The 23,017-nt window shown below is 44.6% G+C and overlaps 1 protein-coding gene across 3 annotated transcripts in view; it reads left to right on the forward strand.

Moving 5' to 3' along the window:
* The window catches only part of maml3 (mastermind-like transcriptional coactivator 3), a 519,798-nt gene that overhangs the window by 467,413 nt on the left and 29,368 nt on the right, over nt 1-23,017 (forward strand). For all 3 annotated transcript variants that reach the window (XM_048620904.1, XM_048620778.1, XM_048620842.1), the window contains exon 3: nt 18,002-18,274. In XM_048620904.1, the coding sequence (XP_048476861.1) occupies nt 18,002-18,274 (273 nt within the window). The remainder of the gene's footprint in view (nt 1-18,001; nt 18,275-23,017) is intronic.

Genomic DNA, 23,017 nt, shown 5'->3' on the forward strand with positions numbered 1-23,017 from the left:
GGTCTCCAATAGCCTTACTCGTTGAGGAGGTCTCCAATAGCCTTACTCTCTGAGGAGGTCTCCAATAGCCTTACTCTCTGATGTGGTCTCCAATAGCCTTACCTCTGAGCTGGTCTCCAATGGCCTTACTCTCTGAGGAGGTCTCCAATGGCCTTACCCTCTGAGGAGGTCTCCAGTGGCCTTATCCTCTGAGGAGGTCGCCAGTGGCCTTACCCTCTGAGGGGGTCTCCAGTGGCCTTACCCTCTGAGGAGGTCTCCAGTGGCCTTACCCTCTGAGGAGGTCGCCAATGGCCTTACCCTCTGAGGAGACCAGAGGTATTTGCAGGTGCAGTCTCCCTGGTGCTCAGTTTGAACAATTTGCCCACTGCTCTGATTCCCATGCGATGCCAGGAGTTTGAATATCCCCTAAATTAGCAAAGTTCTTAATGCTAGCTCCTCCCCTGACCTATGATGGGCTCCTGCAACTTTAATTTCAAACAGGCAAAACCTCTAATCAATAGTAAGTATTTCAATTTGTCTTTTTTAAAACTCTTCCCACGTCTCTATCTTGCCCTGGGCAGACTTGGTCCATGCCTCCTTGCAGCTGGCCTGGCACAGGCAGCTGCTATATGCCGGATCCTCCGAGAGCATTGGAAAAGTTTCAGAAGACAGGTTTTTACTAAGCCCACAGTGATGTTAATCAACCCCATCAGTGTGGATGAGTTCTGGGCTACATGCTCTCCCTCACCCTCAGGCGAATCAAGGAGGTCAGCCATGGAGAAAGAGCCTGCAACCATACAATTTTGCGGCCTACTTTATTTTTTTAATTATCCTGCTCAGACACACCTCTGGCACAAGTAAGATTTGAACCCAAACCCTCTGACTTAGAGGCAGGGACATTACCACTGTGCCACGAGAGGCTTGTTAATTCAATAACAGAAAAGTCTAGCTTGTAAACACTGGCCTTAAACATTCGCTCACCCTACCCCTCTGAATGGTCCAATTTTCCCACCATTTTCGTAAAAACCGTAAATCGTTCTGTAAATAATGTTTCACCAAAGGCAACAGCTCTTGGCCTAGAACATAGAACAGTACAGTACAGGAACAGGCCCTTCTGCCCATGATGTTGTGCCCAATGTGACGCCAAATTAAACTAACCCCTTCTGCCTGGTCTCGGTCCATATCCCTCCATTCCTTGCATATTCATGTGCTTGTCTAAAAGTTCCTAAAAGCCCCTATTTTATCTGCCCCCACCCTACTCCAGACTCCTACCACTCTCTGTATCTTATCTCCAATGGCCTTACTCTCTGAGGAGTTTGCCAGTGGCTTTAGTCTCTGAGGAGGCCAGAGCTATTTGAAGGTACAGTCTTCCTGGTGCTCATATGGATCCTGAAAAGTCTTGCCTACTGCTCTGACTCCTATGCGATGCCAGGAGTTTGATCATTCTTCCAGTATGTATCTACACAAGCATCTCTGAGTGCTGGTGTTTATTCAATCCTGTTGCACATCACAAGGAATCCTGGTACCTCAGTCTCATGTGATATCCACATATTTTTACTTTCAGGGAAGGTGTAGCACTATATACTCATCAAGGTTGAATGTCCTAGCTGATTTTTCTCTGTTTGTCCCAGGGAAACGAAATGACTGTAATTGTGCTCAAACACCAATCCTTGTGTTCAACTAACCCAGCTAAGCTTGGACGAAATGTACAACAGCGGAGACTGATGGTGGAATAATAGTTGCTACTTTAGGAGTGGGTACCTCTAAATTCAAATGTTACAAACATTAAAAGGTAATGATTTCAAAACCAGCCCAGTGTTGGAAAAGCTGTTCTGTTTCCCTAACATAAAGTGGGGAAGATTGCAAACGTTGGAAATGTACAAAACATTGCAAATACACAACTGGTGTGTTAGGGAAGGATATCAGCTGCCCTTAACCAGTCTGGCTTGTACATCACTCTATTCCCACCCATCATACAGTTAACATTTAAGTGCTTTCTGAGTGGCCTGACTCAGTAAATCACTGAGTCATCCTAAACACTGAAAAATGAGGGATAGGCAACCCTGGAACCCTTGTCAATAATAACCACATCCTGAGTTAGATTTGGAAAGGGAAATAGATTTTTATAATTTCAAAAGTATACTTTATTCATAAAAATATCTTTATATACGTGCACAGTCACTAAAGCAGTTCTGTTCTGTACAGTAACATATGAAGAAACAAACAAACATTGGAGTTTGACTCCATCCAGCAAACAAACTGAAGGCATTTCTTACTTGTACAAGATTATATTTACATACATTTGAGGCACCAGGAGTGGGGGAGTTCTGATAACCAAATGGACCCCGAAAGACCTTAGATGGTGGTTTTTCCCTACTGCGCCTTGGGAGCAGCTGCCTCAAGCTTTAGTGCATCCCCCACACGTAGTCCTGGACCTTGGAATGTGCCAGTCTGCAACATTCGGTCGAGGTCAACTCCTTGCTCTGGAAGACCAACAAGTTTTGGACAGACCAAAGAGCATCTTTCACCAAGTTGATGGTCCTCCAGGCACGGTCAATGTTTGTCTCTGTGTGTGTCCCAAGGAAAAGACTGTACAGCACAGAGCCCTGCGTCATTTCAACCATCTTTTCATTTGTTTGTCTATACTTAACATAATATTGATTTGATTTGATTTATTTATCAAATCAGTTGATTCGATTTATTTATTGTCACATGTACCAAAGTATAGACAGAAGATTTGTTTGTGAGCAGTACAGGCAGACCATAGTAAGCAAGGGCATACAGATCATAGAGTGAAAAAAAACTTGGACAGAGTAAGGCATACAGGTTACACCGCAAGGGACGTGCGCTAGACAAGATAAACATTAACAAGATGAGCATTATTTGAAGTTAGAGAGTCCATTTATCAGTCTAATAACAGCAGGGAAGAAGCTGTTCTTGAACCTGCTGGTGTGTGTGTTCAAGCTTCGAAGAGATTGTCGGAGAGCATTACTGGGGTGGAAGGGGTCTTTGATGATGTTGGCAGCCTTTCCACGGCAACAAGATGCATAAATGGAGTCCATGGCTGGAAGGTTGGCTTCCGTGATGGTCTGGGCTGTGCACACCACCTTGTGTAGTTTCTTACAGTCCTGGGCAGAGCAGTTGCCATACCAGGCTGTTATGCACCCGGTCAGTATGCTTTCAATGGTGCATCTGTAGAAGTTGGTGAGGGACCTTATGGACATGCCAAATTTCCTGAGCTGCCTGAGGAAGAAGAGGCATCATTGTGCTTTCTTGCTCATTGCATCTACTTGGGATGTCCAGGACACGTTGTCGGTTATTGTCACTGCGAGGAACTTGACGCTGCTCACCCTCTCAACTTCTACTCCATTGATGTAGATGGGGCGTGTTCTCCTCCTTTCTTCCTGAAGTCAATGTTCAGTTCTTTAGTTTTGCTGACATTGAGAGAGAGGTTGTTATCATTGCACCACGTCACCAAGCCCTCTCTCTCCTTCCTATATTCTGACTCAATGTTGTTTGATATCCGTCCTACCACAGTGGTGTCATCAACAAACTTGTAAATGGCATTTGTTTGGAACAGGGAGTACAGTAGAAGGCTGAGAATGCATCCTTGGGGGGCTCCAGTGTTGAGTGTTATTGTGGAGGACGTGCAGTTACCTTTCCTCACTGATTGCGGACTATGGGTCAGGAAGCTGAGAATGCAGTTGCAGAGGGCGGAGCTGAGACCAAGGTCACACAGTTTTGAGATCAGTCTGGAGGGGATAATGGTGTTGAAGGCAGAGCTGTAGTCAACGAGCAGGAGTCTGACGTAGGTGTCCTTGTTGTCCAGATGTTCCAGGGATGAGTGCACGGCTAGGGATATGGCTCTGCTGTGGAGCTGTTATGTCAGCAGGCAAACTTAAGGGGATTGAGGCGGGTTGGAAGACTGGATTTGTTGTGGGTCATGACCAGCCTGTCAAAGCATTTCATGATTATTGAGGTCAGAGCCACTGGTTGGTAGTCATTAAGGCATGTTGCATGTGCTTTCTTAGGTACTGGGATGATGGTGGTCTTTTTGAAGCAGGTGGGCTTGTAGAAGGGAAAGGTTGAGGATGTCGGTGAATACCTCAGCTAGCTGGTCCACACAGGATCTGAGTTCTCAGCTGGGGATACCGTCTGGGCATGTCGCTTCCCCTGGGTTGACTCCCAGGAAGACCGATTTGACATCTGCAGCGGTGATGGTGGGAACAGGTGCTTCTGGGGCTGTTGTGGGCAGGTGACACCACATCACTGGCATTCTGCTCGAACTGAGCATAGAAAGCATCGAGCGCACAGGGAGGGATGTGTCTTTGTCCGCTGTCTTCCTCTGCTTCATTCTGTATCCCGTTATATAGTGTAGGCCTTGCCACAGGCAGCGGGAGCCCTAAAGGTTAGTTTGGGACTCTGACTTGGTCCGGTACTACAACTTGGCATCTCTGATGACTTTGCTGAGGTCATATCTGGATCTCCTGTATGGGTCTGGGCAGTCTGACTTGAATGCTGCACGCTTGGTCTTCAGCATGGAGTGGTTTCTCCAGGCCATCCAAGGTTTCTGGTTGGGGAACACCCGGATTGACTTCTCTGTCACACAGTCGTCCGTGCATTTGCTAATGAAATCCGTGTCGGTGATGGCATACTCATCCAGGTTTTCCACTGAGTACTTGAATACAGTCCAGTCCACCGATTCCAAGCTCTCCCAGAGGTCTTTTGCTGCCTCAGACCAGCATTGTATTTCTTTCTGTGAAGGATCCTCCTGTTTGACATGTCCCATACTGAATTCTGTAAACAAAAAGTCACTTCATTTTTGTTACTGTTACTTTCCTTGAGCAATCACGAATAAATGCTCACTTTGAACTGAGCACTAAAGAGTGGAGTTCAAGTTAACACAAATGAATCCTGAGTAATTTTCGGTGGGTCACGGGCCAAGGAAATATGAAACACCCAAGTCTTTATTTAAATGTTGCATTCTTGTAGCCTTATTGTATTTCTCTTGTTCAGAGGCAATGGGGAGAGGGAGGTTAGCTGTCTGTGAGGGTACACCTGGTGCCCCTTGGCCACCAAGCATCCGGCAGCTAAGGGAGACATTCTGGAATGTTCTTGTGGGAAGATAAGATTGAATCTGGGCATGACCTTCCTTGGAGGGTCTACAGGAGAACCTCTACCTCTTTTGGCACCACCAAGGCAAGTTTTGCTCCTATCATAGAAGTAGGTTTTCTGGGTCAGCAGAACCGCTGCAGCTTGTGGAAATGCTGCAGCCATGAGGGTTCCACTGACATAATTGGATCCAACGTCGTAAAAGCACAAGAATCGCAAACTACTGTGAACAGGTGGTCGAGCAGCTGGCAGAATTCCGCACATTAAAGTTGGGAAGGACAGGAAAGTGTCCAACCAATTAAAAACAGGCAGCTACAGCAAGCAGTCAGGAATGCAAATCGTATGTTGGTCTTCATCACAAGAGATTTGAGTTCAGAAGTAGCGATGTGTAACTGCGGTTATACAGAGTCTTGGAGAACTTCGTGCAGTTTAGGTCTCCCTATCCTACAGTGGATATACTTACCATAGAGAGAGTGCAGAGGAGGTTCACTAGGCCAATAGCAGAGATGACAAGATTATTGTATGAGGAGAGATTGATTCGACTGGGCCTGTATTTGCTAGAGTTTAGAAGGATGAGAGGGGATCTGATACAGAATTCTAACAAGGCTAGTCAGCCTAGATGCAGGGAGAATGTTTCTCCTGGCTCGGGAGTCTAGAACCAGGGGTCAGAGTCTCAGGACATGGGGTAAACCATTTCGGACTGAGATGAGGAAACCTTTCTTCACCCAGAGAGAGTAGTCAATCTGTGCAATTTGCCAGCAGGCCGGGTCACTTAGCATTGAGGAAAGAGATCGATCATTTTTTTAGACACTGAAGGCATTAAAGTGTTTGGAGAGAGAATCGGAATATGGCATTGAGATGAATGATCAGCCGCGATCATATTGAATGGAAGAGCATGCTCGAAGAGCTGAATGGCCTACTCCTGCTCCTAGTTTCTGTGAAGGGAACTAGTCAGATTGTTAACCACCTACACATCTGGTTATTACCACTGACATTTTTTTTTTAATTCCCCAAATTCCATCTACGCAAGTATTTGAGTTTCCACTTAGTTTCTTATGAACTAAATAGAGGACAAGATTTTTGCTTGAATAACTGAAAGCAATGTAAGGATTTTTAGACATTTTAAGACAAGTAAAACACCTAAACAGCCAGGCTACAGTTTGCCTTTGAAACAGTGAAGCGGTTAATAGCACTTCAAACTTGTGGGTTTCGTGGTTAGAGTGGCAACAATCGAGACCATGTCTGATGATGTTTTGACAGCAGAGGAAGAGGTGGGGGCTCACAATAAATTGGTCCCACCTCCCATCGGCCACTCTCTCTAGCCTGTTCCTTCTCTCTTTGAGCTAGTGGCTGTTTTTGTTTCCTCAATACTGGCTCTGGATGGAACAGTCAGTGAGCATTTACATCGATCCCAGCCTTCTCCAGGGGAGCAGGCTTGTTAAAATAAACACCGCAGAGATCTTATGAGTACAATCAACGAGTGCAGACCTTTTAAAAAAAAAATCCCCCTGTGTGAATGTGCATGTTTTGTAAGTAAGTGTGAGTGAATAATTCTCTTCTTCCCCTCTTCCCCCCCCCCCCCTCCAGTTCACAGACAGAATTCCAACAGCTAGTTTAAAAAAATTCTGGCAATCCTTGCAGAGTGGAAAGCCGTCACACACCTGATCTTATGTAAAGCTCTCCAGTAGCCATTAAGATAAAATGATGTTGCCATGGTAATCTCATGGGTACCAAATGCACAGCTGACATAACTGATATAATTCCATCAGTGATGTTCCGATATGTAAGCACTAGCCGAGGTTGGGGAAGGTGGAATGGGGGGGAGGTGTTGCTGAGTGTGGGGAAAGGCACAGGATGAAATGATGCTATGAGTGAATTGATGATTTTATAATTGACTGCAGGGCAGTCATTGGCCATTTGCAGTGACTGTTCAGTTTTCTGTACCTCATTGAAGCGCCGAGCAACATGAAAGGATGTACCAGCTCAAATCTCTGTGCTGTATCCCCTTGATACAGATCACATAGAAGCAGGGAGATTGTTTCCACTGGCAGGGGAGACTAGAACTAGGGTGCACAGCCTCAAAATAATGGGGAGCAGATTTAGGAGTGAGTTGAGGAGGAACTTCTTCACCCAAAGGGTTGTGAATCTGTGGAATTCCCTGCCCAATGAAGCAGTTCAGGCTGCCTTGTTGAATGTTTTTTAAGGCAAAGGTAGATTTTTGAACAGTAAAGGAATTAAGGGTTACGGTGAGCAGGTGGGTACGTGGAGCTGAGTCCATAAAAAAATCAGCCATGATCTTATTAAATTGCGGGGCAGGCTTGTGGGGTCAGATGACCTACTCCTGCTCCTGGTTCTTATGTTCTTATGATACTGAGTGTTTCTTGCAGCATTTAAAGTATATATTGGGTTGAATCCTGCCATGCAGGGAGAGGCAGGTCTGTCTGCAGTTTTGCCCAGGATGGTGTTGTATGAGTAGCTCTACATAGTGACCACTGTGAGAGTTTTTCCAAAATTGTGTCTTGGAATGACCACCTCCCTCCTGGTGGTGGCAGGAAGTCAATTAGGGCAGTTGAGAGGTCAAGTGGCACAGCATTACAATTTTTTTCAGAGTTGTGATAATACCTTATTACACACGGGATTGAGGGGCCTAATATGTGGCCGTGCTAAGTTGAATATTACAGGATGGGGCAGAAGCCTAAGTGATTCTAAGCTGGATAGCCTAAACAGCAATTGTTCACCCAAAGGTCAGCTTGCAGGAACAAACACTGCGTAGCCAACAAGAGTTTGACATTGCAGCACCAATGATTAAGCTGTACCCTCGCCAACACCACTTCTCCCGGGACCTAACCTCAGAACTGTCATCATTGAGCTGAGTGCTAAGATATACACCAAAGTCAGAGGGTCAATTTGCTTTTGCAACCAAAAGAATATTATTGAAGCCTTGATCCTAATTTTCCTATGAGCCTGGGCCTTTCCATTGAGGTGCACAGTGTCGAAATGACTGAAAACGGGCTGTATCCAGTTTGTCAGCCAAAGCTTCAATGACCCTTGGGATCTGAGTAGGGGAAAAAAAAAGTCACAGTTCATTTGTTGGATCAGCGTTGGAAAAAAAGAGCTGTTTCAATGACAGGGGATGATAGTGTTCAGCTTGACTTTGATCTCTTCATCCTCTCCCCCACATGGGCACTGTATCCATTATAAAGCTACTCGAACAGTTCATACACTTCACTAACACCTTCCAACCCAACCTTAAGTTTACCTGGACCATCTCTAACACCTCTCTCCCCTTCCTGGACCTCTCTGTCTCCATATCGGGCAACCACCTAGAAACCGATATTCATTTCAAGCCCACCGACTCCCACAGCTACCTAGAATACTCCTCCTCCCACCCACCTTCCTGCAAAAATGCTATCCCCTATTCCCAATTCCTTCGCCTCCGCCGCATCTGCTCCCAGGATGAGGCATTCCACTCCCGTACATCTCAGTTGTCCTCGTTTTTCAACGACCGTAACTTCCCCTCCTCGGTGGTCGAGAACGCTCTCAACCGTGTCTCCCACATCTCCCGCACCTCATCCCTCACACCCCGTCCACGCAATAAGAACCAAAAAAGAATCCCCCTCGTCCTCACGTACCACCCCACCAACCTCCGGATCCAACGCATCATCCTCCGACACTTCCGCCATCTGCAATCCGACCCCACCACCAAAGACATCTTTCCCTCCCCACCCTTATCTGCTTTCCGGAGGGACAACTCTCTCCGTGACTCCCTTGTCCGCTCCACACTCCCCTCCAGCTCCACCACACCCGGCACTTTTCCCTGCAACCGCAGGAAGTGCTACACCTGCCCCCATACCTCCTCCCTCACCCCCATCCCAGGCCCCAAGAAGACTTTCCACATCAAGCAGATGTTCACCTGCACATCTGCCAATGTGGTATACTGCATCCGCTGTACCCGGTGTGGCTTCCTCTACATCGGGGAAACCAAGCGGAGACTCGGGGACCGCTTTGCAGAACACTTACGCTCGGTTCGCAACAAACAACTGCACCTCCCAGTCGCGAACCATTTCAACTCCCCCTCCCATTCCTCAGACGACATGTCCATCCTGGGCCTCCTGCAGTGCCACAACGATGCCACCCGAAGGTTGCAGGAACAGCAACTCATATTCCGCTTGGGAACCCTGCAGCCCAATGGTATCAATGTGGATTTCACAAGTTTCAAAATCTCCCCTCCCCCTACCGCATCCCAAAACCAGTCCAGCTCGTCCCTGCCTCCCTAACCTGTTCTTCCTCCCACCTATCCCCTCCTCCCACCTCAAGCCGCACCTCCATCTCCTACCGACCAACCTCATCCCGCCCCCTTGACCTGTCCGTCCTCCCTGGACTGACCTATCCCCTTCCTAACTCCCTACCTACACTCACCTTTACTGGCTCCATCCCCGCCTCTTCGACCTGTTTGTTTCCTCTCCATCTATCCTCTCCTCTATCCCTCTTCTATCTGCCTCCCACTCTCTCCCTATTTATTTCAAAACCCCCTTCCCCTCCCCCTTTTCTGATGAAGGGTCTAGGCCCGAAACGTCAGCCTCTCTGCTCCTATGATGCTGCTTGGCCTGCTGTGTTCATCCAGCCCTGAACCTTGTTGTCTCGGATTCTCCAGCATCTGCAGTTCCTACTATCGCTTATTGTACACTTTACTTTTATATCACATTTTCAGGCATAAACTTCTGCTGTGTCTGCCTGTCACAACCACACTCAACATTTAGTCAGAATGGCCTTTTAACTAAGAATTCATTCATTTGTAGTTTATGAGTGTTTCGATATGCAGCAGCACTTCATGTTTTAGCAAGATAAAAGATTTGTTTATGAGACAATTATAGTTGAAAGTTATTTAATTAAAAAATGATAGTTGTGAGCAAAAATACAAGTACAAAGATTTAAAGTAACTAAGGACCAAAGTTACATATGAATGTAAAAATCAGATCAGTCTCTTATATAATCACAAGATTCTCTTCCTGAAATGGAAGGGCTGAGATGAGGGACACTTCAAGTCAGATACTGCTGCGATGGCTTCTATTGTCAAACAATTGAAGCTGTTCCCACAGGTGGATTAAACAAAACAGGTCCTGAAAGCGAGTAAAGGCTCCTACAGCCGTGTAGGTTGTAACCTTTTGAGGCCTAGTTCAGTCTAGCAGCCTTCCTCTCTCTCTCTTTAGAAGCAATACTGCTTCAAGATGGTTCTCTCATGGTCATGAAATGGTTACTCACAGCCAGACTTTTGTACTGTTTATAAACTAATAATGGGTTCTTTCCCAAAACTATTGAAACTTGCTTCCATATGGATTAGCAGACCTGTCCATTGTGTTTCAGTTAAGATGATTAAAGTTTTAACTGTCTCAGACATTCTGTCAGATTTTTGGTACAATAGAGCTACTTGCACTTCCAGGGAAACTTTATCAATGAGTTTCTTTACCTTTGGAAATGTTCATTGAACTACAAAAGGCCTCTTGAGATAAGTACAATCTGGTCCCACTGGTTGAGTCCACAGGAATTGTCAGGTGACTTCTGGGAGCCATTTTGTAAAACTTCCTGAGACTATTTCAAAGACAGATTAGTTTTCTTTACAAAAATATATTATAACTTTACATTCCTGACAGTGCTATCCTGTAATATATTGAAACATATTATAATTTATCCAAATTATGTCTACTTACTTACTTTTGGTACAAAGTTCGCTCTCTGTTTGCCCTCTGAACTCTAACTGACCTTGACTTGTGCCACAAAGAAGCATCTAACCCCTGCCAGTTAAATTATGACAGGATCAACTTATCTTATTCCTACTATAAAGGCCATTTCTTCTTAGTTTTTTGCATTTTTAATTGTGGAAAGGATTGCTGTACTTTTTAAAATCAAGTTACCTGGCACCTATTGTAAGTGTTGTTATTTGTTGTTCAAACTGTGGGGGAAAATCTAATTATAGACAAGTTGGAGCCATGGATTATGTATGAATGGAGATTCAACCAGTAACAGGTAGATGAGTGGAAGGGAAAATGGTGACCTGTTTAGAAGACAAAGTCCTACTGCCTGGCAACAACTAAGTGATTAACTGTTCAGCTACCTGGGAGCCAATGGATGTGTATGTTTGCGTCAGAAACTATCAGACATCCAGAAAGGAAGAAGCTGTCCTTTCTCTGCAGTAAAAAATAAGCCCGAGGAAAGCCAGTTTATTTTGCCTCATCAGTTGCTGTAAGCTGTGGCTTTTAACCACTTTTAGAGCCTTTACCAGTGTGAACCAGTTAACCAGTGCATTCTGCAAGCAAGTAAAAGATCCCTGAGAAGGAAGATCGAAGAGCAGCAGAACTTGACCAACCAGTAGGATCATATCAATGAACCCTGAGGACAGGGAGCATTCCCTCCATCCATAACACTGATATTCCATTTCTCTTTGTCTGTGCGTCTCTGCATGTATGTGTCGGAGATTTATACGAGGTCTTGTAGTTCAACAATTCATTAATTGTTTACCTGTAACTAGGATCTATTTATTTTTAATTAAAAGTAATCATTATTACGTGTAGAAACCCAGTCCATGTTTTCTGTCAATCTGTTTCTAAAAGCGAGTAAATTGGAATTTTGCGTATTTTTATAAAATCTTTAGCTTTTGTGACAATTCTGGGAATAGTAGCTCTTGATTTCCAGCTTGCTACCCCAGTCAGATGTGACACTACAAAACAAGCAACACAGTAAAATAAACATGGGCACAACTAAGATGATACCCATGAGTGGAGAGAATTCATTTTTGGATAAAGTCAGTGTTGCCATTCAGCACAGATTCCACATGTGGTGCTATAACATCAGCCCTCAAGAATCATCAGAACGTTGCATCATCCCAACGAATCACACAAACCTAGACATTTTCTTCCTCTTGTTTCTAGAGCCTGTTCCTCATTGTGTCATGCAATGCCTGTCCTGAAAAGAATCCAGACAATGATGCTGTCTGTTGGACTATGGGACACAAAAGTGGACAAGGGAGCCACTATTATTGAAATAGCAGCATGAGGGAATGGTTTTAAGTACACCCTGGCTCAAACCCAGCAATCTTCAAACCTTATGCTCTAATACAAAACAGCGATTTGGCTATACATTCTCGAACTCTGCTCCCTCACCATCATCTCCCAGCCACAGGTCCAGTTTACTCCTTCCAGAAATCCTTTCCACAATAACGTTCGTTTCCAATATTCATTACATTGGGCAGAATCAGGTCATGTTTTGCCGAATGAGAATCATGCCCACCTGGTCCACCACGGCTTGAAGTGACTTTTCTCACACAATCTTCCACTTCTTACCCCAGTGAGTTTGCAGCTGGGCATCTTTCTCAGGGAATCGCACAGCAGGAAAGGTGGAGGTGCTCACCTGCTAGTGGCACCTTCCAACGTTTATGCTGCTGTTGCCATGTCTAAAGCTCAGCTGCAGGCCATTCTGGACATTGCAAGCTAGAAAATAGCCCTCACATCATTGTGTTCAGGCTGTGCATTCAGGACGTAGCCCATAGGAAAGGAAAACTTTCTCCCCATTTTGTCGATGTGTAGACCTGGAGGTGTTGACTGGTGGGATGGTGAAGAAGCGGGCATTTTCCAGTTGACCACAATGCCTCTAGCCCAAAACAGCCTGGACGCAAACAGCACAGATCATTGAGTGTGGCAGGACAGGTTGCAAACACCGTTAATAAAACGTTTTGTGTACTGAACTTTATCAATAGAAGCATAGAAATTATGTCAAACCTGCATAAGGCACTGATACAGCCTCTTTCAAGGTATTGCAATCACTTCTGGTAAGCACAGTTTGTCTGGAATGTGAAGGCTTTTGAGAAGGATACAAAAATGTTTCACAAGAATGGTTCCAGGGATGAAGAACTTCAGTCATCTAGGCAGATCAGGGAAGCTGGGTCAGATCTTTTTGAAGAAGGAAAGATTGAGAGGAGATGTGAGAGTGTCGTGCATCACTGGGGTAGTTCATTGGAAATCAAGCTATACCCACAGTTGTTAAAAAGTTAGAGATTTTACCGAAGTACGCAAAGTCCCCAGTTTTTCTGTCTTTCAGAAAACTTAGACTAAGCTTCTGTACTTAACCTGAATTTGTTACAAATAAATAGATTATAGCTACAGGTAAACAACCATGAACTATCAACATACAACTCTGCTGGATAAAACTCTAAGCCTTTTCTGTAAACCTCCTACACATATACAGACAGACAAAGAAAAACATTGGCATCATCTGCGAGAGAAAAAAATCACTGGGAAAACAATCTTTTTTTCACAATTTTTTTTCATTTCTTCACATGCAGCATGGGTGCATAATTGCAAACTCTCTCAGTTAGTGGTTAGAATCATAAAATCCCTACAGTGTGGAACCAGGCCAGTTGGCTCATCAACTCCACACCAGCTATCTGAAGAACATCCCACCCAGACCCACCTCCTACCCTATCCCTGTAACCCTGCATTTCTAATGGCTAATCCACCTAACCTGTACATTTTACCATCGGAGGAAACCGAAGTACCTGGAGGAAATGTACACAGACCCAGAGAGAATGTGCAAACTCCACACAGACAGTCACCTGAAGGTGGAATTGAACCTGGGACCCTGGTGCTGTGTGGTAGCAGTGCTAACCACTGAGCCACTGTGCCCCCCAAAGCCACAGTGTAAGAAAAGAAACAGGCTTCAAGCTTTGGGCATTTTTGTTTACTGCAGAGAGACATGCCACTTCCCCTTATGGAGGTCTGAAGACTTCCGGCCATATTATTCACACCCACAAGCTTTTGAGCTCTCAGGACCCAAACACTTTGTTGTTGGCAGGCAGTCATCCACAATTGGTCACAACTCTGCAAGCCAAGTAGCTACTTGTTGCTAGCTAGATCTCACCTTGAAAACAGTCCCATGTGCTAGTCTGTCTGAAACCAGCCTCCCCCACTGATTGAACAAAGCAGCAGTGTAAACAGCCTTTGTCATTGGGTAAATAGTCACCAATCCCAAGACCAATCAGCTACCTGTTGCCAGCTGAATCGCCATTGAATATTGAATATAATGAGGCAACTTACTTGAAACAAATGCAGCCATCCCTTTCACAGGTCGGCGCAACATCGAGGGCCGAAGGGCCTGTACTGTGCTGTAATGTTGTATGTTCTACCACAATCCTCGGTTTTTAAAATCATCCTTTCCCATATCAGTCCACAACCATAACTACAGAAACATGATAAGATCTAGTCTTTATTAATACGGATACAGAACTCAAAATTATGAGGGATCTGGACAGAGCAGATAGGGTGAGACTTTTCCATTGTTGAGTAGACTGACATCAGAGGGCCACAGGTTTTGTTAAGCATTAGTGATACTAAGAAAACCTTTCTCATGCAGTGTCTGCTTGGAATCTGAAATGTAGTTCCAAAGAGAGTGTGGTGGAGACAGATTCAGTCAACACATTCATGAGGGGTTTGGATGATTAACTGAAAAGGAAGAATGTATAGAGCTGTAAGGAGAAGACAGGTGATCGGTGGGAGCTGAACTGCTCCTTCAGAAAGGCAGCACAGTCAAAAAAGCCTGTGAGTTCATAATCTGTCTGCAATTTTCCATAGATTTTTCTGAATTTTTCAGGAATCAGTGTAGCAGTTTAAGCGTCAGGATACCTTCACAGTCAGCAAAAATCTTGGAATTCCTTCACTTTGTGTAAAAGATTTTCAAACTAAAAAAGTTCATTTCAGGCTACTAATGGCATTCATTTAAGAATTGCGCTCTTTATTGTGGAACTGTTTTCAGACAGAGAACAATTATGCTTAACGTTATCAGTAATTTTTCTGTTTTATTTACTATCTGCCATTACTTATAGTATTATTTATTGATACTTGATTTTGTTTTTATTCGTGCTTGATTACAATTAAAACTTAAATTAGAAGTATCTATTTTATGAACCATTTTTTGAGGTTTATGGGAGGTTTTTAATAGAAAAACTTGCTAATGACTGTTTACGTATCTTATGAGGTCATTTTTATTGGATTGTGGACATTTATATTTATAAGTAAGGATTGTATAAGTCAGCAAACTCACAAAAAGTTGGTAATTTTTTTAAAATCCTGTGCTGCCAATAAATTAGAGAGCGGTTGTCAAGTGGGGAAACAATTGGAAGAAAAGTGCGAACAAGAAAACGGGTTGTCACAGAGATGAGTTATGAGACACGGGAATGTACTCAGTGAGGCATTGCTGTCTGAAGGTTTGAAAAAGGCCCAGATTTATTTGGACCTTACAACCTCACACAAGGAGATTCCACTCCTTTCCCACTGCTAACAAATTCTCAGAACTCCTATACCGTTACATTCTTCAGTCTCCCGCTCAATACCCTGAAACTCCATTCTATGCCTGCTGAACTCAAAATGCCTCAAGTAGACCTGTCCTCTGAGCTAGTAGATTTTGAGTGCCATTCTCCATGTGCAGAAACCTACACACTGCATTCCACTGCTCCATGATCCCAAGGATCACCTTTCTTTCCATTGCTCCCTTTCCAATCATGCCTCCCCTCGGTTTTTGCAGAGCCTCTCTGTCGAGTGCTCGCTGAAAAGCTCTCCAACATTGCAAAAGTTCACAACCCATTGAAAGAAAAAAATGTTCAGCCTTGAGTGACTGTGTGGAGTTTGCACACACTCTGGTTTCCCCTCATGGCCCAAAGATGTGCAGGCTAGATGGATTGCCATGGTAAATGCACCGTTAAGGAGATAGGGTGGAGGAGCCTGGGTCTAGGAGGGATGCTCTTCAGAGGGCCGGTGCACACTTGATGGGCCAAACAGCCTCTTTCTGCACTGTAGGCGATGGCCTAGTGGTATCGCTGGGCTGTTAATCCAGAGACCCAGGTAACATTCTGAGGACCCGGATTCGAATCCCACCATGGCAGATGGTGGAATTTTAACTCAATAAAATATCTGGAATTAAGAATCTAATGAGGAACATGAATCCATTGTCGATTGTTGCGGGAAAAGCCCATCTGGTCCACTTATGTCCTTTCGGGAAGGAAACTGCCATCCTTACCTGGTCTGGCCTACATGTGACTCCAGACCCACAGCAATGTGATTGACTCTTAACTGCCCTCTGGGCAATTAGGGATGGGCAATAAATGCTCCCTAGCCAGCGATGCCCTCATCCCATGAATGAAAAAAGAAAAAAAATCTAGATTCTCCCACAAGAGGAAGCATCCACTCAGTCAAGTCCTCTGAGGATCTTATACGTTTCAATTAAGTCACTTCTGACTCTTCTAACCTCCAGAGGATTACCTTGCCTCATAAGGTAATCCACTCATTCCAAGTATTAGTCACGTCCTTTCTTGCTTCTCAAATGCCCTCTGAACTGGTGTAGCAAGTAACAGAAGACCAGGGATCGCTTTCTGAGGCAATTAAGTGAGAAGCAATATAAACAGCTTTCCTAATGATATGCACATCTGGAAAATAAGAAAAAAAGATCGCAATACACAGGGCCTAATTGTGCAGACTCATATGGACATGGTGCTGTTACGGTTCTTTTGTTGTTCGTCAATCTGTGTTACAGTATGAACCACCACACTCAAAAGACGGGCGTAGGAAGAAAACTGGTGGTGAAATGAATATAAAAATGGCATTCTTAAAACACCCATCTCCACCTCTGTCTTTCCCCCACCCCACCAAAAAAAAACCTGATATGTGCATGAGTCTTCAAAATATTAAAAAGAAATTGCTACAGGCTAGTGTGTGATGTGTGTGTAAATATTAATATTTGAGACACAATCTTTATAAATTTGTACGCACAGTTGTCAAAAGTGAAGGTTGTAATTATCCTCTGAAACAAATGCATGCCTTCTTTTGATGAAGAACTATTCTTTGTACTGTGTGCGTTTTTTTAATACTGTGACTCTTAAGATGTCAGCCTTTGAGTTTACTGAATAATGTCTTAAGACTTAAATATAATAAACAAGCCAGTAAGACTGCGGTATACTGAAGACCTCCTCGTAGATCTGCAATATTGTACTAGTGGCAGGGGAGACATAACATTTTACTGTAACATCGCCAGACAAAATTAATCTTGAATTGAGAATGCAGCAGTGATGTGGCAAATGTTAAGTAAAGACAATGGTTGTTTAAGAGGCCGAAATAAAACTGCAGCTGCTGATCCCCTGAGTTTCATGGTCAACAAAAAGTCACTTTGTTCATTAAGAAATGTTCACTCACTGAAAGACGTTATCTGATTGGGCAATGCTTTGGGATGGTGGTGCTGCTTGTTTTAATCTGCTAATGAGCTAGGCTGGGGAGACTCCTCACTTACCTCTACCATTCCCCAAGTACACATGTACAAGCGTCATTTAGCTCATTTGGCTGGTTTGTAATGCCAACAGCGTGGGTTCAGTTCCCACACTGACTGAGGTTACCATGATGGGGACTGTCCTTCTCAACCTTACCCTTCACTTGAGGCATGGTGACTCTCAAGTTAAACCATCACTACCAAATAAGAATAGGTTAAATAAAAAAAAACACCACCAGTCATCTCTCTAATGAGAGAGCAGCCCTATGATCTGTTGGGACTTTTGCAAACATACAACCTTTTGCAGCTGATGGCTCTTGCACTTTGATCAGATTTGCCAGGGAGGTATCGCACAAGTGCAAATGGAGGGGCAAGTCAGTTTGCTGGGGTGATGTTATTGCAGAGGGACACAATGGTGACCCCACATCCTTTCATGAAGTTGGTACGTGCAGGAATAAGGTGTATAACTTGACAGTTGGTGGATGGGATTACTACCGTTGTGGTATTTTTTTGTGGCTTGTAGGTTTCATCTGCACAATATGTTGTGCTTGAGGTTCTGTAGTAGCCTGTATGTTCTCCAATCATTGAGACAGTCCTTTCTTCCACACAGGATCAGAGTCCAGTGGGAACCTCGCGGCCGGCAGCATCTGTACAGACCCCTGTCCCTGGCCCTGCCACTGGCACTGGGGTCCCGGTGCCCGGCTCGATGACTGCTAGCCCTGGAGGCCCCAGTTACCTTGGAAACCAGCAGCAGGCAGTCATGATGAAGCAGTTGTTGATGGAGCAAGAAAGACAGAGAATGCATCAGCTTCACATGATGGAACAGCAGAAGCAGCAGTTATTCAGGGAGCAGAGGCAACAGCAACAGTTGCTGGCAGAGCAGGTAAATGCTGACCTAGTCTGTGACAGGGGCTAGGGTGGGGGCTGCACTGTTTCCTGTGTTTCACAATCTCAAAGGCATGTTCTCACAGGAATTCCTGAAGGCCAGAACGCATTCAAAATGGTAAGAAAAAAAAATGGTTGAAAATGGCAGCACCCACGTGAGTTCCCCTTGAGGTTTGTTTGTGTTTCAGTCAGATGCACACACAAGACTGATTTGTGTATAAGCAATGTAATGTCTTTTACCTCAATCTCCATCCTTGGGCCATCATTTCTTTCTCGTTTCAGCCACACTAGAGGCCAGAATAGCTTGCTGCGATTAGTGGCTTATTTGTACCTCTCTTCCAGCTTTGCTTTTCTCCTTTTCCAATTCCCCCGGCTTTGTGATTTTCCACTTTACACCCATCGGCCATGCCTCCTGTGCCGTCACGCACCTGCCCCAAGATAATCTGCATTGCTGGGGGCCTGATTTCAAACTCTTCCTTTTTGTTTGCAGCATTATGGTCACCAACCTGCTAAGCTTATACAGTGGCATCAATGGCAGAGACCTGTGGGCCAGTGAATTATACAAGCCTTATCCTGGTCTCCTTTTGTAACTGAAGTGGGAGATAGCAGAACGTGTCAAGAAATAGCAGCAAACCATTTTAGTGCAACCATTTAAGATGTTACAATGTCAGTAGGTGAAAACTGCTTTCTACTCCATCAACTGTATTGCCACCCCAAACCACACTGCCATTGTCCTTTCATTGACCTCTTTAAAACACATAGTCAAGGTATCCACAATCCCTCAAATGCAATTCTACAAAAAATTATTAAACATTAAGCCATCATAACAAATTTTATTGAATTTCTTAATGAAGCAACAGGGTGCGTTGATAAGTTCCTCAACCCCATTCTCTACTTTCTCCCCGTAACCCTTAATCCCCTTGATAATCAAGAACCTATCTATCTCAGTCTTAAAGGTACTCAATGACCTGACCTCCAAAGCCTTCTGTGGCAGTGAATTCCATAGATTCACCACTCTCTGGCTGAAGAAGTTTCTCCTTATCTCCATTCTAAAAGGTCTTCCCTTTACTCTAAGGCTGTGCCCTCGGGTCCTAGACTCTCCTACCAATGGAAGCATCTTCCCAACCTCCACTCTGTTCAGGTCATTCAGTATTCTGAAAGTTTCAATTAGATCCCCCCTCATCCTTCTAAACTCCAATGAGTATAGTCCCAGAGTCGTCAAACGTACCTCATATGTTAAGCTTTTCATTCCTGGGACCATTCTCGTGAACCTCCTCTGAACCCGCTCCAGGGCCAGTACATCCTTCCTGAGATATGGGGCCCAAAACTACACACAATACTCCAAATGTGGTCTGACCAGAGCCTTATAAAGCCTCAGTAGTACATCCCTGTTTTATATTCAAGTCCTCTCAAAATAAATGCCAACATTGCATTTGCCTTCCTGACTACTGACTCAACCTGCAAGTTTACCTTGAGAGAATCCTGGGCTAGGACCCCCAAGTCTCTTTGCACTTCAGACTTCTGAATTTTCTCCTCATTTAGAAAGTAGTCCGTGCTTTTATTCTTCTTACCAAAATGCAGACCTCACACTTTCCCACGTTGTACTCCCTCTGCCACTTCTTTGCCCACTCTCCTATCCTGTCCAAATGCTTCTGCAGCCTTCCCACCTCCTCAATACGACCTGTCCCTCTACCTATCTTTGTATTGTCTGCAAACTTAGCCAGAATGCCCACAGTTCCTTCATCTAGATCATTAATGTACAAAATGAAAAGTTGTGGTCCCAACACTGACCCTTGCAGAACACCACTTGCCACCAGCTACCATCCCAAGAAAGATCATTTTATCCCCACTCTCTGCTTTCTGCCAGACAGCCAATCTTCCATCCATGCTAGCACCTTGCCTCTCACACCATAGGCCCTTATCTTACTGAGCAGCCTCCTGTGCAGCACCTTGTCAAAGGCCGAATTGAAGTCCAGGTAGATAACATCCATTGGCTCTCCTTGGTCTACCCTGCTCGTTACTTCCTCAAAGAATTCTAGCAGATTTGTCAGGCATGACCTCCCTTTGATGAAACCATGCTGACTTTGCGATATTTTACCTTACACTTCCAAATATTCAGAAATCTCATCCTTTACAATGGACTCCAAAATCATACCCACAACCAAGGTTAGGCTAATCTGCCTGTAATTTTCCGTGTTTTGCCTTACTCCCTTTTTAAACAGGGGTGTTGCATTAGCGATTTTCCAGTCCTCTGGGACCCTCCCTGACTGGAGCGATTCCTGAAAGATCACCACGAACGCTTCCACTATCTCTTCAGCTATCTCCTTCAGAACTGTGGGGTGTAGTCCATCTGGTCCAGATGATTTGTCTACCTTCAGGCCAATCAGTTTTACTCGCACCTTTTCCTTGGTGATGGCCACCATACTCAGCTCTGCCCCCTGACTCTCTTGAATTTTTGGGATATTACTCATGTCTTCCACCGTGAAGGCTGACATGAAGTAATTATTCAGTTCCTCAGCCATTTCCTTGTTTCCCACTACTATCTCTCCACCGTCGTTTTCCAGTGGTCTAATGTCCACTATTGCCTCTCCTTTGCCCTTTATATATCTAAAGAAACTCTTACGGTCTTTATTTATATTACTGACTAGCTTACCCTCATATTTAATCTTCTCCCTCCTTATTTCTTTTTTTGTTGCCCTCTGTTGGTCTTTGTAAGCTTCCCAGTCCTCTGGTTTCCCACTGCCCATCGCCACATTATTTGCTTTCTCTTTTGCTTTTATGCTATCGCTGACTTCCTTAGTCAGCCATGGTTGCTTCATCCTCCCTATACCATGCTTTTACTCCCAGAAACTCCTGGCATTGCTGTTCCACTGTCTTTCCTGTTAGGCTCGTCTTCCAGTCAATTCTGCCCAGCTCCTCCCTCCTACCTCATACCTCTGTAGTCGCCTTTATTCAGCTGTAATACCTTTACCTCTGATTCTATCTTTACCCTCTCAAATTGCAGAGTAAATATCTGAAGCCCCTTTTAAGAACGTAAGATATAGGAGCAGATTAGGCCATTTGGTCCATTGAGTCTGCTCTGCCATTCGGTTATGGTTGTTTCTCTACCTCATTCTCCTGCCTTTTCCCTGTAATCCTTGATTCCCTTACTAATCAAGAACCCATCTATCTCCGTCTTAAATACACTCAATGTCTTGGCCTCCACAGCCCTTCTGTGGCACTGAGTTCCACAGATTCATCCACCATCTGGCTGAAGAATTTCCTCTATCCTCAGTTCTGACGGGTGGATCCTTCACTCTGAGACTGTGCCCTCGGGTCCTAGTCTCTCCTATCAGTGGAAACGTCTTCTCCCCATCCACTTCACCAGGCCTCTCATTATTCTGTAAGTTTAATTGAGATCCACCCTCAACCTTCTAAACTCTATCGAGTACAGACCCAGAGTCCTCAATTGCTCGTCTTATGACAAGCACTTCATCTCCAGGATCATTCCTGTAAGCCTCCTCTAGACCCTCCCAGGCTGGCACATCCTTTCTTAGAAACAGGGCCCAAAGCTGTTCATAATATTCCAAATGCAATCTGATCAGAGCCTTATACAGCCTCAGCAGCACATTCTGCTCTTGTATTCTATCCCTCTTGAAATGAATGCTAACATTGCATTTGCCTTCCTAACTGCCAACTGAACCTGCATATTAACTTTAAGAGAGTCCTGAAATAGGACTCCAAAGTCCATTTGTGCTTCAGATTTCTGAAGCCTTTCCCCATTTAGAAAATAGTCTACACCTCAATTCTTCCTACCAAAGTGCATAACCTCACACTTACATTGTCTTCTATCTGCCCCATCTTTGCCTCCTCTCCTAATCTGTCCAAGTCCTCCTGCGGCCTCCCTGCTTCCTCAATGCTACCTGTCCCTCCACCTACCAACACAACATTGTACCTGCCAATTTCAATGTGCGCTTACAAGCTGATCTATCTAGTTTTGTATACTGTGAGCATTTAAGTACAACACCCTCAGTCCTGTGTTGACTGCGCACCCCCCCCCAACTTTCTCATAGTTGTTGCCTCATCTCCTGTGCCTGAAGTTAGCTTCCTGACCCTTTCCATACTCTCTGTCCTATTACAATTTAATATTTTCCTTAATTTTCCATCCAACTGAACCCACCACAATCACCCCAACCCACCCCACCCACTATTCAGTTTAAAGCCCTGTCCACAGGCCTCGTTATGTGATTCACCAGGACTCTGGTCCCAGCATGATTCAGGTGAAGCCATTGGAACAGATCCCACCTTCCCCAGGACTGGTGGCAATTTCGCATGAATTTGAATCCGTTTCTCCCACACCAATCTTTTTACCAACCAATGCATTTACCTCTTTAATCTTGTTGACCCTGTGTCAATTTGTTTGTGGCTCAGGCAGTAATCTAGAGATTACTAACTTTTTTAGTTCTGCTTTTTAATGTAGCCCCTAGCTGTTCATATTCCCTCAGCAGAACCTCTCTCCTCTTTCTACCTGTATTGTTGGTAACTATGTGGACCATGACAAATGCATCTTTCCCCTCCCACTCCAGGTTTCTCCATAGCCCAGAGGAGAAAACCTGAATCCACACACCAGGCAGGCAACACAGCCTTTGGGACTCTCAATCCTGGTCCTATCCCCCCAGGTAAAGACTGTAATAAACACCCGCCCCCCCGGACACACTGTAATAAATCCCCATTCCCCCTGGACACACTGTAATAAATCCCC

Source organism: Rhincodon typus, chromosome 1, assembly GCF_021869965.1.
Source record: "Rhincodon typus isolate 14 chromosome 1, sRhiTyp1.1, whole genome shotgun sequence".
NCBI classification, from domain to species: domain Eukaryota; kingdom Metazoa; phylum Chordata; class Chondrichthyes; order Orectolobiformes; family Rhincodontidae; genus Rhincodon; species Rhincodon typus.